The following is an 11203-nucleotide window of genomic DNA, read 5'->3' on the forward strand; positions in this document are numbered from 1 at the left end:
ATAGCAGGGCCAATATGGAGAAAAGATATAGGGCCCCATTTAACAACGAGAAATAATCCTTCAGCAATTGCTAAAGGAGTTATGTACTATTTTCAATATTTAACAGCGATAAGATTAAAATTACCACTTTTGTATCGCTTACGCCAGGGATGGGGAACCTCAGGCCCGGGCGCCGTATAAGGCCCCCGGAATAATTTGGTCTGGCCCTCTGAGCTTTTTTCTGCTAGCCTCATCTGGATAGCAGGGTGCCTATAATGGCGCCCTGCAGCCAGAATCTATGCAGCAGTGCCGCCTGGGGAGTCTTTGGGACGCTTCAGATGGTGACACAGCTGCTTTCCAGGCATTGCTGTAATCACTGGCGATTGAGGCCCCATCCCCGTGTGACATCACACGGAGGGGGCGTGGCCTGCCCTGGGCCCATGAATAATGTTATATATATGAAAATGGCCCTCAGCAGAAAAAAAAAAAGGTTCGCCACCCCTGGCTTACGCCATCTATGGATGGCAAGAGCGATACGGGGTTGGCAATGGGGACCCAGAAACAGCCTTTCCGGCTTCAGCAAAGTCGTCCAGGCACTGCTAAGTCCCTGCCGGATGAAAGTGTCATGCATATGTGTAGACTGGCTGTCACACATGCGCATGACACAGTAGCCCGTTCCTGGCAGCAACAGGCTGCCAACAACTGAGCGGAGGATGTCAACGAGGAGGGGGACTTTACTGGACCTCACTGAGGGGTAAGTAAAGTTAAATACCAGTAGCATATTCGTTAGTATAGTTGTTAAATGGGATCCTTAGTTGTGAATGTAATTTTATAGGATTGTAGTCATGGATTTCCAAATTACACAAAATATATTACTCTGGAAACTCAAATATTCGAAGAAGAAGTTATTGACTTGCACAGATTAAGTAAAGATGGCCTTTCAGTCGGTTGAATGTGTGCCTAGCCTTAATAAAACTATGGGGGGGGTGTCAACAGTTACAGTAGTAGAACATGATTCTTTTACATGAGTAGTAGAACATGATTCTTTTACATGAACTGAAGAACAGAACAGCTTATTGATACATTTCTTTAAACATAAACCACAGCTAACATAAGCAATTTTCATTTCTCCAATTTTCCAGGAAATACCGATATAACATTTCAGAGTCACTAACAGAAGTGAAACTTCTACGGAATTATCACATGTAAATTCTAGTAGAAAAAACTAATGGTATAGAACTGTACAAGAAAATTAAACTTTTTTTTTCTTGCAAACACAGTACAGCTATTCTTACATGACCTACCCATCATCCCTTGCAGAACGACAATGTTATTTTTTCTAGTGTATACTGGTAATCTGCTGAATGCCTTTATTACATTTCTTATCAACAGTAGTGCCAACTGTGGAATAGTCTGACAGTTTTCTAACAAAACTTCTTACTCAAGGTAGCACAGACTGTATAATGGTTAGCATTACTGCCTCACAGCACTGAGGTTGTGGGTTCGATTCCTGCAACAGCCACAACTGTGTAGAGTTTGTATATTCTCCTTGTGCTTGCGCAGGTTTCCTCCCTCACTCCAAAAATATACGTAGGTTAATTGGTTCCCAACAAAAATGAAACTTATACCCCTTTTACACCGACCTAAAAATCCTGGATTTGATGCGCATCAACCCGGGAATTTTGTCTGTGTAAATGGATCCACCCGGGTCCAGGGACCCGGGGATCCAACTCAGGTACATTGCAGGGTTGGCCACAGGTCATTCACGTAGCACCCTGCAGTGTAAACGGCGCAATCCGGTTCACGATGACCCCGATCGTGCCGCATGCCGTCCGATTGGCCGTCTTCAGTGGCGCTTGGAGTGCATGTGGTGGAAAATATAGATTGTAAGCTCCGCTGGGGCAGGGACTAATGTGAATGGTCAAATACGCTCTGCAAAGCACTGCAGATTATGTGCGCGCACTATATAAGTAGCTGGTAATAATAATAACAATAATAATAATAAAATAGTATACAGTTAGAAGCACAACAGCTTTGTGTTAACCAGCATTAGGAAGACAATCCGCCAGTAGAACTCAATAGCAGGACAACTAGAAAACAACCACAAGTGCAAATGGAAGTACACCTATAGGCAGTACGTGCCCTCCACCATTGTTAAATATAGAAGTTATTTTTTTAATGAGTTAAACAAGATATTAAATTACCCCACAACATTTAAAAAATAAAATGTTTAAGAATATGTTACTATATTTAATGCAAATTGTTATAAGAACGCAGAAAAGGGGATTTATTGGAAATCTGTTATGCGGTCTGAGCGTCTGCTAATCTAACAAAACAAAATAAAAAAAAAATCCTCACTAAAATGCCCAACCTAATTAAAAACAGCTTCTTCTCTAGCCACAGCTTATTTACACATTAACTTCAGCCTCCTTTCGGAAAATCCAGTCTATTCACTGAAACACGCAGGCCCTTTTATCTGCCCTGGACAGCATTTTCTCCGGCAGATGAAGTAGATGCCGATTGATTTGCTGTCGAGCATGGTAAATTAATAGCAACAAATTGCTGAGGGCCCAGCTCGCTGCTTCACCATGCTTCGGCAGTTCTGCTTTATTTGCTCCATGATGGGCAGCAGTCAGCCCTCTTCAAGTCAATTTCTTCTTAACAACCTGCAATACTTTTCAATGGTGAAAATAGAGCTATTCCTTGTAAGCCAAAAATCAATACCCTATAGCCCTTAGAAAATGCTAAACAAGCAGTATTGGCAATCCACTTGGTACTAGAGGGTATCAGATATAAAGCAAATCCATAGTCCCTCCCTCCTTCAAGTTATTACAGTTTGCTAAAAGGATTCTAATGCCATTTATCATAATTTGCCATCGACTGCTGCATCTACAATTATGACATCCTATCAGGCTGCTGAGCCCTTTCATGTCTGCTCAATTAATATTTCAGCAGCACTTCAAAATGGCTGTTGCCCAGGTCTAGCAATAAAAATTTACATGGCGAGAGCAACAGATTCGTTTTCAATAGGCACGGCTGCATTTAACCCTAGAGGTGCAGAAACAGGGCTCCACGCAAGCCAGGAGAAAGGCTCTGACATTTCCAGCAAAACACACAGTTAGAGGACACACATTAAAAATGTATTAAGTCCAACTGAAAACAAGCAGGATTCTCTCTCCATAGAGTATAACATGGTTTCCCTTTTATGCATACATTGTAGCCTTAAAGCACAATTAAAAATATGTAATCCTTAATTATTATTCCAGCCTATGTCACAGAAGCTACGGTCCTCTGTTTTCTCACCAACACCAATATGAGGAAGAGAGAAAAAAAATTGTACATTTTATATGCATTTAACATCTAGGCTATAGCTATTTACTCAGTTACTAAAATTTAAATTAATTATGTTCTCAAACATAATTGTTAAAAATTGGCAACATTACACAGGCTTAATTAAGATTAAATCCAATTTAGTAAATGTACTTTAATTGGTACTAATTGCATTAGCTTTCCTTTCAGAATGACAAATTCCCCATAGGTTTCGCTTTAATAGTCTTCTATCAAAATCAACACTGGATGACTGATGATAAGCATCAAAACAAGGGGGGAGGACTGGGCTAGAAACATCGACCCCACATAGTTACAGCAGTGTGTGTTTATTCTTTCATCAATTTGCCAAGTCACAGGGTACAGCCTCAATCACAGTCCTCATTTTCTCTTCCGATGAAAGAATATACCACAGAACGAGAAAAAAATAAATAAAAATGTCCCCGGATGGGGCCCAAGAAAAACAAGACTGAAATGACATTGAAATTTTTTTTTTTTTTTTTCCTTTCTAACACACAAGAGGTTTAAAATAGCAGGGTCACCAATTACTAAGGGGTACTACCAAAGTCTCTGGAGATCCATGCTCTTACACCATGAGAGGCTTAAAGCTAATAAGCCTAACTCGATCTGTAGCACTCTGTCCAATTATGCCGCAGGGTAACTTCACAGAATTATAACCTGCTTTCTGTTGCAAGGGTATCAAGTAAGTACATCTGGATGAGAGCCTGAGAGGAACCAAGGCCGTCTGTCTAGCGGATGAAAACAAAGACACACATACCCCCTTGGTCCCCTCCCCTTCCCTCTTCTGCTTTGGTGAAAAGAGGAGGAAGCAGAGATTAAAAGGGACTATAGTAAGTAGGTGGTTTTGCAGGGCTGTCTGTAGTTCTTAATGCGATAAACAGCCTGCAGGATTTTGGGTAAGATTGCATTTAAGAAAGACTGTATAAAGATCAATTTTAAAGTAGAAGGGAGATTATGTAGCTTCTCTTTTAAGCTGTAAAAATCAAGGCGAACCTAGAAGACTGGGTGGAAATATGACAGTATCATCTCTCTCATAAAATTCTGTAAATTCCCTCATAAAAAAAAAAAAAAGATACATATAAATATTGCAAGATGAAATTGCACAAAACATTACAGAAAAAAAAAAAAAAAAAAAACCAAGATTCAATATGACATTAACCACCAAATCTTAGATCATTAAACTCTTTAAAACAACCAATTAATTTCCCAGCTGCAAACACTGACATGCAAAATTTAGAGCTGGTATCACATATAAAACACTGATAATCACTAAGCAAGTCTGACGCAGCAATTCACTACTGCCATCAGGAATTGATGAAGTCCGTAAGTATTACCGGGTTGTTTACATTACTAATTTGAACAAAAATGACAGTAATGGAAAATTATATTCCAATTAAACTTAATCCTCAGTAATCCTCAATTCCAGTTATAATTACACATACAACATCCCCATTAAAGTGTAAGTACAACCCTTAACAATTGTCTATACTATGTTTGGAATTAAAATGTCATTTATCTCTTTAATCTGTAATCAACAATAGAGTTTGATTGCTTAGATTTTAGCACAATTAGTACTTGATAAGCAATGTGTTTTATTCATATTCCTTAAAAACACAAGCTATTTTCATAGTAAACATTTTAACCACTTTACTGAAGCAAGCAATCTGAATAGCCATATAAGCAGGGACCACCACAAGGCAAAATATTTATTACTCTAGAAGTTCACGTAAGCAGAATTACAATTACTACAACAGACCCTAAAATTGTATACATATAAGTGTCTTACAGTAATTCTGTAGATCACGGTTTACATAAGGTTTGGAGTCCATAATATTTCAGAAAACATTTGATATACTGAAATATAGATTACAGCAAGATTAACGCATACATATCATTTAGCTCCCATGGAGCCAAATGGCAATAATCCAATAAACCAGACGGCAATAATCCAATGTTCTAACACAATTTTGACATTCTTATTATATCCAAAAAGAGAAATAAATACATTCACAGGAAATGAGGATGGTATGGAATCTATAGATAGACGGACAAGAGACGCACATAATTCAACGTACCTGTTTATGCATCTCAATATTCAACCCATACGACATTTCATAGTACTGGAGAAAAATAAAAATAGAACAGAAAGCCCATTAGAGCCTTGGAGCTACAGGTCTAAGAACGTTGTAATATGACAGAGGAGCATACAGACTATCCAAATGGTTTAACCTATAATACAGCTTTTGCCTCCAGAAACAAGTCTGGTATGCAAGACAACTGTAAACAGAAATGCAAAAGGACACTTTAGTTGGCTCTACGGCTTTCTTACCATAACATAATGTCGCTGCATCTCTGTCTTCTCGCTGGCCAGTTTTTCACATTCCAGTTTCAAGCTGCACAAAGCAATGACAAAAATGGTCATATTTACACTGCACTGACTTTTACCACAGCAATCTGAATGGAGCCATAAAGAAGATAGAATTAGGGCTGGTTTATGTTCCTGTGAAGCGCTGATGAGGTAGATTGTACTAATGGCTCCAAACAGCTAAAACTCTAGCCTCTGTTAACACGGTACAGTTAACTCTTTTATCGCAGGAGGAAATCATTAGTACATTTTAATCATCTGCAGACAGTCACATCAGCTCAGAGATTGAGCTATGATTGTATTCTGCATTGCCCTTAGGTCTTCTAAAGCTGGGCAGGCTTTGGAGCCCAGTTATTGCATCACTAAAATTCCCATCATTACTATCCAGCCAACTGCGAAGGACACTTGGAGTTGTGCTCAAGACCAGCTGTAGACATGGTAAAGGCTTATGATGGAACCTTAAAAACACACACACACACACACACATATATAGGACACACACACGTGTAGCAAAGGGACACCATTCACAGCTCCAATAGTAACGCATACAGTTCCAACTGATTTTCCAGTTGGAACTGTATGCATTATTATTAGAGCCGTGAGTGCCGTTCCTTTGCTACTTTTATATCTTTTTTCAGGCTTTTAATGGAAGGGCACCCTGCTAAGCAATATATTAATAGTAAAGGAATGCACGCCATGGGGAAATTTTTTTTTTAGAATAATATATATTTTATACACACACACACACACACACACACTATTTATCAGCAGCGTGTTAATAGCACATACCAATTCATTTAATCCTTTCACTGCTGCGGTGACATGTATTGCATGTTACTCAAATAGAGGGGGATTAAACAGTATAATCCAGCATTATAAACAGGGCAAGAATGAACGATTCACTGATTGTAGTAACATTTCAAATGCTGAAAATTCAGGTCTACCAACCTATTCTGGTTTTGTAAGCGTAATTTTGCCTTTTGCTTTTCACTGACTTCCATTTTAAAGAAGCAGATAGAGATGCATTATAATTTTTTATAAAATGGATAAAAAAAAAGTAGTTTTTCCCCACTAAAAGCTTTTTACTATTACATGAAACCTATACAACATCTGCACAGTGGAATTCATTTTGTCACATGCTATCAGCAGAAGTATTTTAGTTTAAATATTTTTCTCCTGCCTATCAATATATTAGATGCACCCTACACTTGAATTACCAAAGGCTGCTTAAATCATGTTTACCACAAAGCCAGTAGGCATTTTAAACCACAAACCTCTGATCTCAAACACTGGAGGAGGTAATCCACACAGGTGAGATCACCTCAAGGTAAACTTATGCAGTGCATTTGTACCATTGTTGTAACAGTTCAGCAGTTTATAAAAACATATGCTTGTAATCATAGATAATGGGTACACGTTGCCACATATTTGGCTCCGAGGAGCGAAGGTGTTTTAACATGCATTTCCTATAGGAAAAGGCCAAACCCTTTGAACAGTTAACGCCTTATGTACACACACTACCACAAAAAAAAAAAAAAAAAAAGACTGACAACAAGGACTAAGCAAATACAAGGATCAGTTAAAGTAAACAGCATTACCTGTGGTACTGAGCCTGTAAAAACTGAAACTCCTCCTTAATCCGATCACACGATTCGGATATGGTGAATTTGAAGGGCTGAGCTGGCTGATGCGGAGCCTAAAACAATAAATATTAATTATGAAATCAGACTACGCTGCTTCTTAATTGCCAGAAAGGCGTGGGCTTGTCCTATAAAACGGAGATGATTATAGTCCTTGTACAAAACTAAAGTCCAGGGATCGTAAATAGATTACAAGCAAAAAAGCTCTGTTTCCCAAATGTAACTATAAAATAAAAAACATCCATCTGTAAACAAAGGTGTTTTGGAGAGGATTGATTATAGAAAGTCATGTTTCATCTTTGCACTCCTGCCTTACATTAGAGGTGTGGACCAGACCTGCAGCCAAAAGGTGACCTTCTTATAATAACGGTTATATATCAGCTAGGACATGAGCTTAACATTTTAGGACAGGATTCATAAAACTTAAAAGTATACTGTCTATAAACGGAACTACATATAAAAAAGGTAAAGATTAATATTTATAACATTATAAAGTTTAACATTTTTTTTTCTTTACTCACACCTACAAACAAGAGGAAAGCTTGTATCTATTATTCCTCACATTATGAATTTATGAGGCTTCTGGAGACAGTAAGCATGGTTTGTTGACATAGCAAAAATATAACCTGCATTTATGTAAATATATATATTATATACACACACACACACACTATTATACATGCGTGTAACCTTACATTTTAATAACTTGTGAAAGAATACAGCCACAAAGGGTAGATTCATATGGCACAAGAGTCTAGGGCCACAAGATATCCTGTCTGTCTATCTTAAAGGATCCCCAGTCAGATGTTAAATAAACCAATAAAGGGTTATATTTAAAAAAAAAAAAAAAAGAAGAAGGACATAAAAGGCAATGTGGAGAAAAATATACTGTGTTCTCTTATTTCAGACAATGTGTATTCATTTAGCTTGAGCCTGGAAGAAAATGGCCACATCATGAGCATATTTTTCTTTACTAAGGTCATTTGCTGGAGAGAAAAGATCAGAGCATTTGGGCGGAGGGAAGTCAATCTCCTATCAGCCTCTTCTGGCTGCACAATAATGTATTAAAGGATCACTGTGTGTTCCAATTACATTTTGGTTAATAACCGGAAATAGAAGGAGATCTAACTTGTTAAAACCATTTTGAAGACTTTGCTCTAACAACTTGTAATTATTTGACTCCACTAATTCCCAAGGTGGATGGTGAATCATACTGCGCACTAGACCTGTTTTTTGTGTTCAAGAGAAATATACATATATACACATACACACACAATTCCTGTTTTATCCCAGATACAGGTGTATGTCAACAGCCACCATGTGAATTAAACATTACTTTTAAAAGGATGATGTAACATAAAAGTATAAAAAAAAAAAAAAAAAGAAGGATTCTTGACTAAAAACATACAGAAGCAAGCCAAACGAGGAAAGTAAAAAAGACAGAAAGATGAACACAGGTCATAGATGAGAAAGACCTCACAGTGTATTATGTGAGGAGGAAAAGCACACAATCCAAGATAAGCAAAGCTGGGGTGGGAGGGAGAGGGGAGCGCTGTCCAATGTAAGCATACTGGGGAAACACAGTCCGAGCAGAGGAAGGGAGGGGGGAGTCTCACACACCAAATGTTACAGCTCACTCGATGTGGGAGAGTCTGATCCATTGACATAATGGCTTATTCAGCTCCAGCATCAACTGTCCCATTTGCAGCATATTTAGCAGTGACTGTTGTGATGTCCTTCTCCCTCTATATAAGGACTGTCACCAGCATACAGACATTTTTCTTATTTGTGTCCTGGGAGAGATCATAAAAGCTACAGTACAATAGGAGGCTCCAGATGAGGGACATGGGAAGCTCAGCATTAGGGGAGGGGTCAGGACTGCACAGAGGACCACACGGCTGTGGGAGAGAGGAGGACTGAGTATAACACACGCACACACATTACAGGAGGAACAAAGAGAGCGCAGCACCATCCACTACTATGTACTTTATTGTATAGGATATATCCGCATTATTACACAGGGAGTGCTTGGGGTAAAGGGCCCTCCCTGACCTTAACCCTTCCATGGCCACACCTGGGGAGTAAGAGAGATTAAGCGCATGAGAATGAAATAAGGTATAAAAACAGAAAGGCCACCGTTCCCTGTACTCACCGGGTGCCTGGACTGGGGATACATCTTGCTCAGGTCTCGAATCATCCAAACCGCTTGTTAGGTGCCTCTCCCAGGAGCACGAAGGTTCATTGACTAATTGCCGGAGAGGAGAGGGGGGTTCCCCCTGCGAGCAGGAAGGGAGGAGGGAGTGCAGAGAGGGGAGGGAGGGGGGTGCGTGTGATCCAGCTAATGACACTGCTGCCCCCGGGGTCCCTTTGCTAATAGCAATGCTAATGCTGCTGCCCAGCCTGAGGGTAGCTCTGATCCCCGGAGCGAAACCTTCCACATTCCACGGGGGGAGGAGGAGAGGGGCAAATGGATCGGTTATTGTGACGACCCCGCTCTCATTGTCTGCACCCAGGACAGGGGTGTGATGCTCCGAGACACCCTCACCCCACACAGGGTGGAAGGAAACAATAAATCACACCGATTGAGAGAGAGGTTATATGGATAGAGCTAGATCCCCAGCACGGCAAGAGAAGCACACACCAGCAGCGGCGGCGGCACACGGACACGGGCAGCCTCCCGGGTAACAAAGCAGCTGCTGTCTTCTATACAACTTTCTGATGAGTCGGAGATAAAGAAGGGAGCGCTGGGGTGGGAGATCTCCCCGCTCTCTTCCTGTTAGCCCTGGGCGAGTGGCTGCTCTCGGAGCGCCCGCTGTGTGTTGTTGATGTTGCCTCGTCTGCTCTTTCCAGCCCTTATATCCAACCGTGTGATATCGCCCCGCTCCCGCGTACACGGCCACACACACAGACACTTCTGTAAAGAAGGGGGAACAGAAAGCGTCGACTCGGAGCCAGAGGATCCCGCACCGGCCAGGCTAGCACCACTCGCGGCAGCTCCCCACAACACGCTCTGTGTAGGTGACTTCTATGACCAAATTTAGCAGCAGCAAATCATTAACATTCTGATACATATTCACAACATTGAGGCGAGAGCTCCCGTCCCTGCTGGGAGATGTAGTCCATAACCGAAAGCTTCTCTCTGGGTTGACGCATGTCCTTAGCCAAGAAAAACATACAATTCCCAGAAAGCACTGCGAAAGCGGCCCCGCCCGAGATGCCAAACACTGGGTCTCACCATCCAATAGCAAGCAAAGGAACGCTAATCGCCTCTCTACAATGACTGCCTATCATTTCCCATTTGGCCAATAAGAGAAGCAAAAAAAGCTGCTGTCATTGGCTAATCCCCACGTGGGGGATAGACGTATCCGATAAAGTCTTTTCCTCTTTGTCCTGCCTCTCCCGTCCAATCAGCGCCACAGTATGTTCAGAGCCCCTCCTTGGGCGGTGTCACATGGGGGAGGGAGAGGGCTGGTGGTTCTCATAACGAGCGTTCGAACAGGGGAAACATTTGTCCGGCTGTCAATCAAAGTAACGTGGGCCACTTGCTCGCTGCTAGTCTGTGGATGAGGAGCTGCTGCTGCTCTGTGTGGCAATCTGTGGTGAAAACAAGCATGGAGGCATGAGGAGTCAGAGGGGAGGGGGCGCCTGCACGCCTACATCACCACATGTCCTCCTCCCTCCTCTTGCTCCCTTGTCCTATGTTAGCTATCACCCACATCAAGGAATGTTGGCTAATTAGAGTCCAGTGTCTCCTTAAAGAGACAAGACTGGCCTTGTGCAACGTGCTGAGAAATCCATGCTAAGTGAAGGCAGAGAGGAGGGACAGGCATAACCTACTTCCCTTGGCTCATACCAATTTTACGCACCACTG

General features: G+C 41.1%; 1 protein-coding gene across 7 annotated transcripts in view; it reads right to left on the minus strand.

Moving 5' to 3' along the window:
- LOC148526738 (transducin-like enhancer protein 4) overlaps window positions 1-10564 on the minus strand; it is a 139262-nt gene extending 128698 nt beyond the window's left edge. For 4 of the 7 annotated variants that reach the window (XM_088470123.1, XM_088470122.1, XM_088470119.1 and 1 more), the window contains exons 1-4: window positions 9485-10563; window positions 7291-7388; window positions 5657-5720; window positions 5403-5447 (exon numbers count right to left, since the gene is read on the minus strand). In XM_088470123.1, coding sequence (XP_088326249.1) covers window positions 5403-5447; window positions 5657-5720; window positions 7291-7388; window positions 9485-9529 — 252 coding nt within the window. In that variant the 5' untranslated portion in view covers window positions 9530-10563. Of the gene's footprint in view, window positions 1-5402; window positions 5448-5656; window positions 5721-7290; window positions 7389-9484 lie in introns of all 7 variants that reach the window. The other 3 variants (XM_088470120.1, XM_088470118.1, XM_088470121.1) reach the window with 2 other exon arrangements.
- Between the last annotated feature and the right edge of the window lie 639 nt (window positions 10565-11203).

The sequence above is a fragment of the Taudactylus pleione genome, unplaced genomic scaffold, assembly GCF_031769625.1.
Source record: "Taudactylus pleione unplaced genomic scaffold, aTauple2 ptg000095l, whole genome shotgun sequence".
NCBI lineage: Eukaryota > Metazoa > Chordata > Amphibia > Anura > Myobatrachidae > Taudactylus > Taudactylus pleione.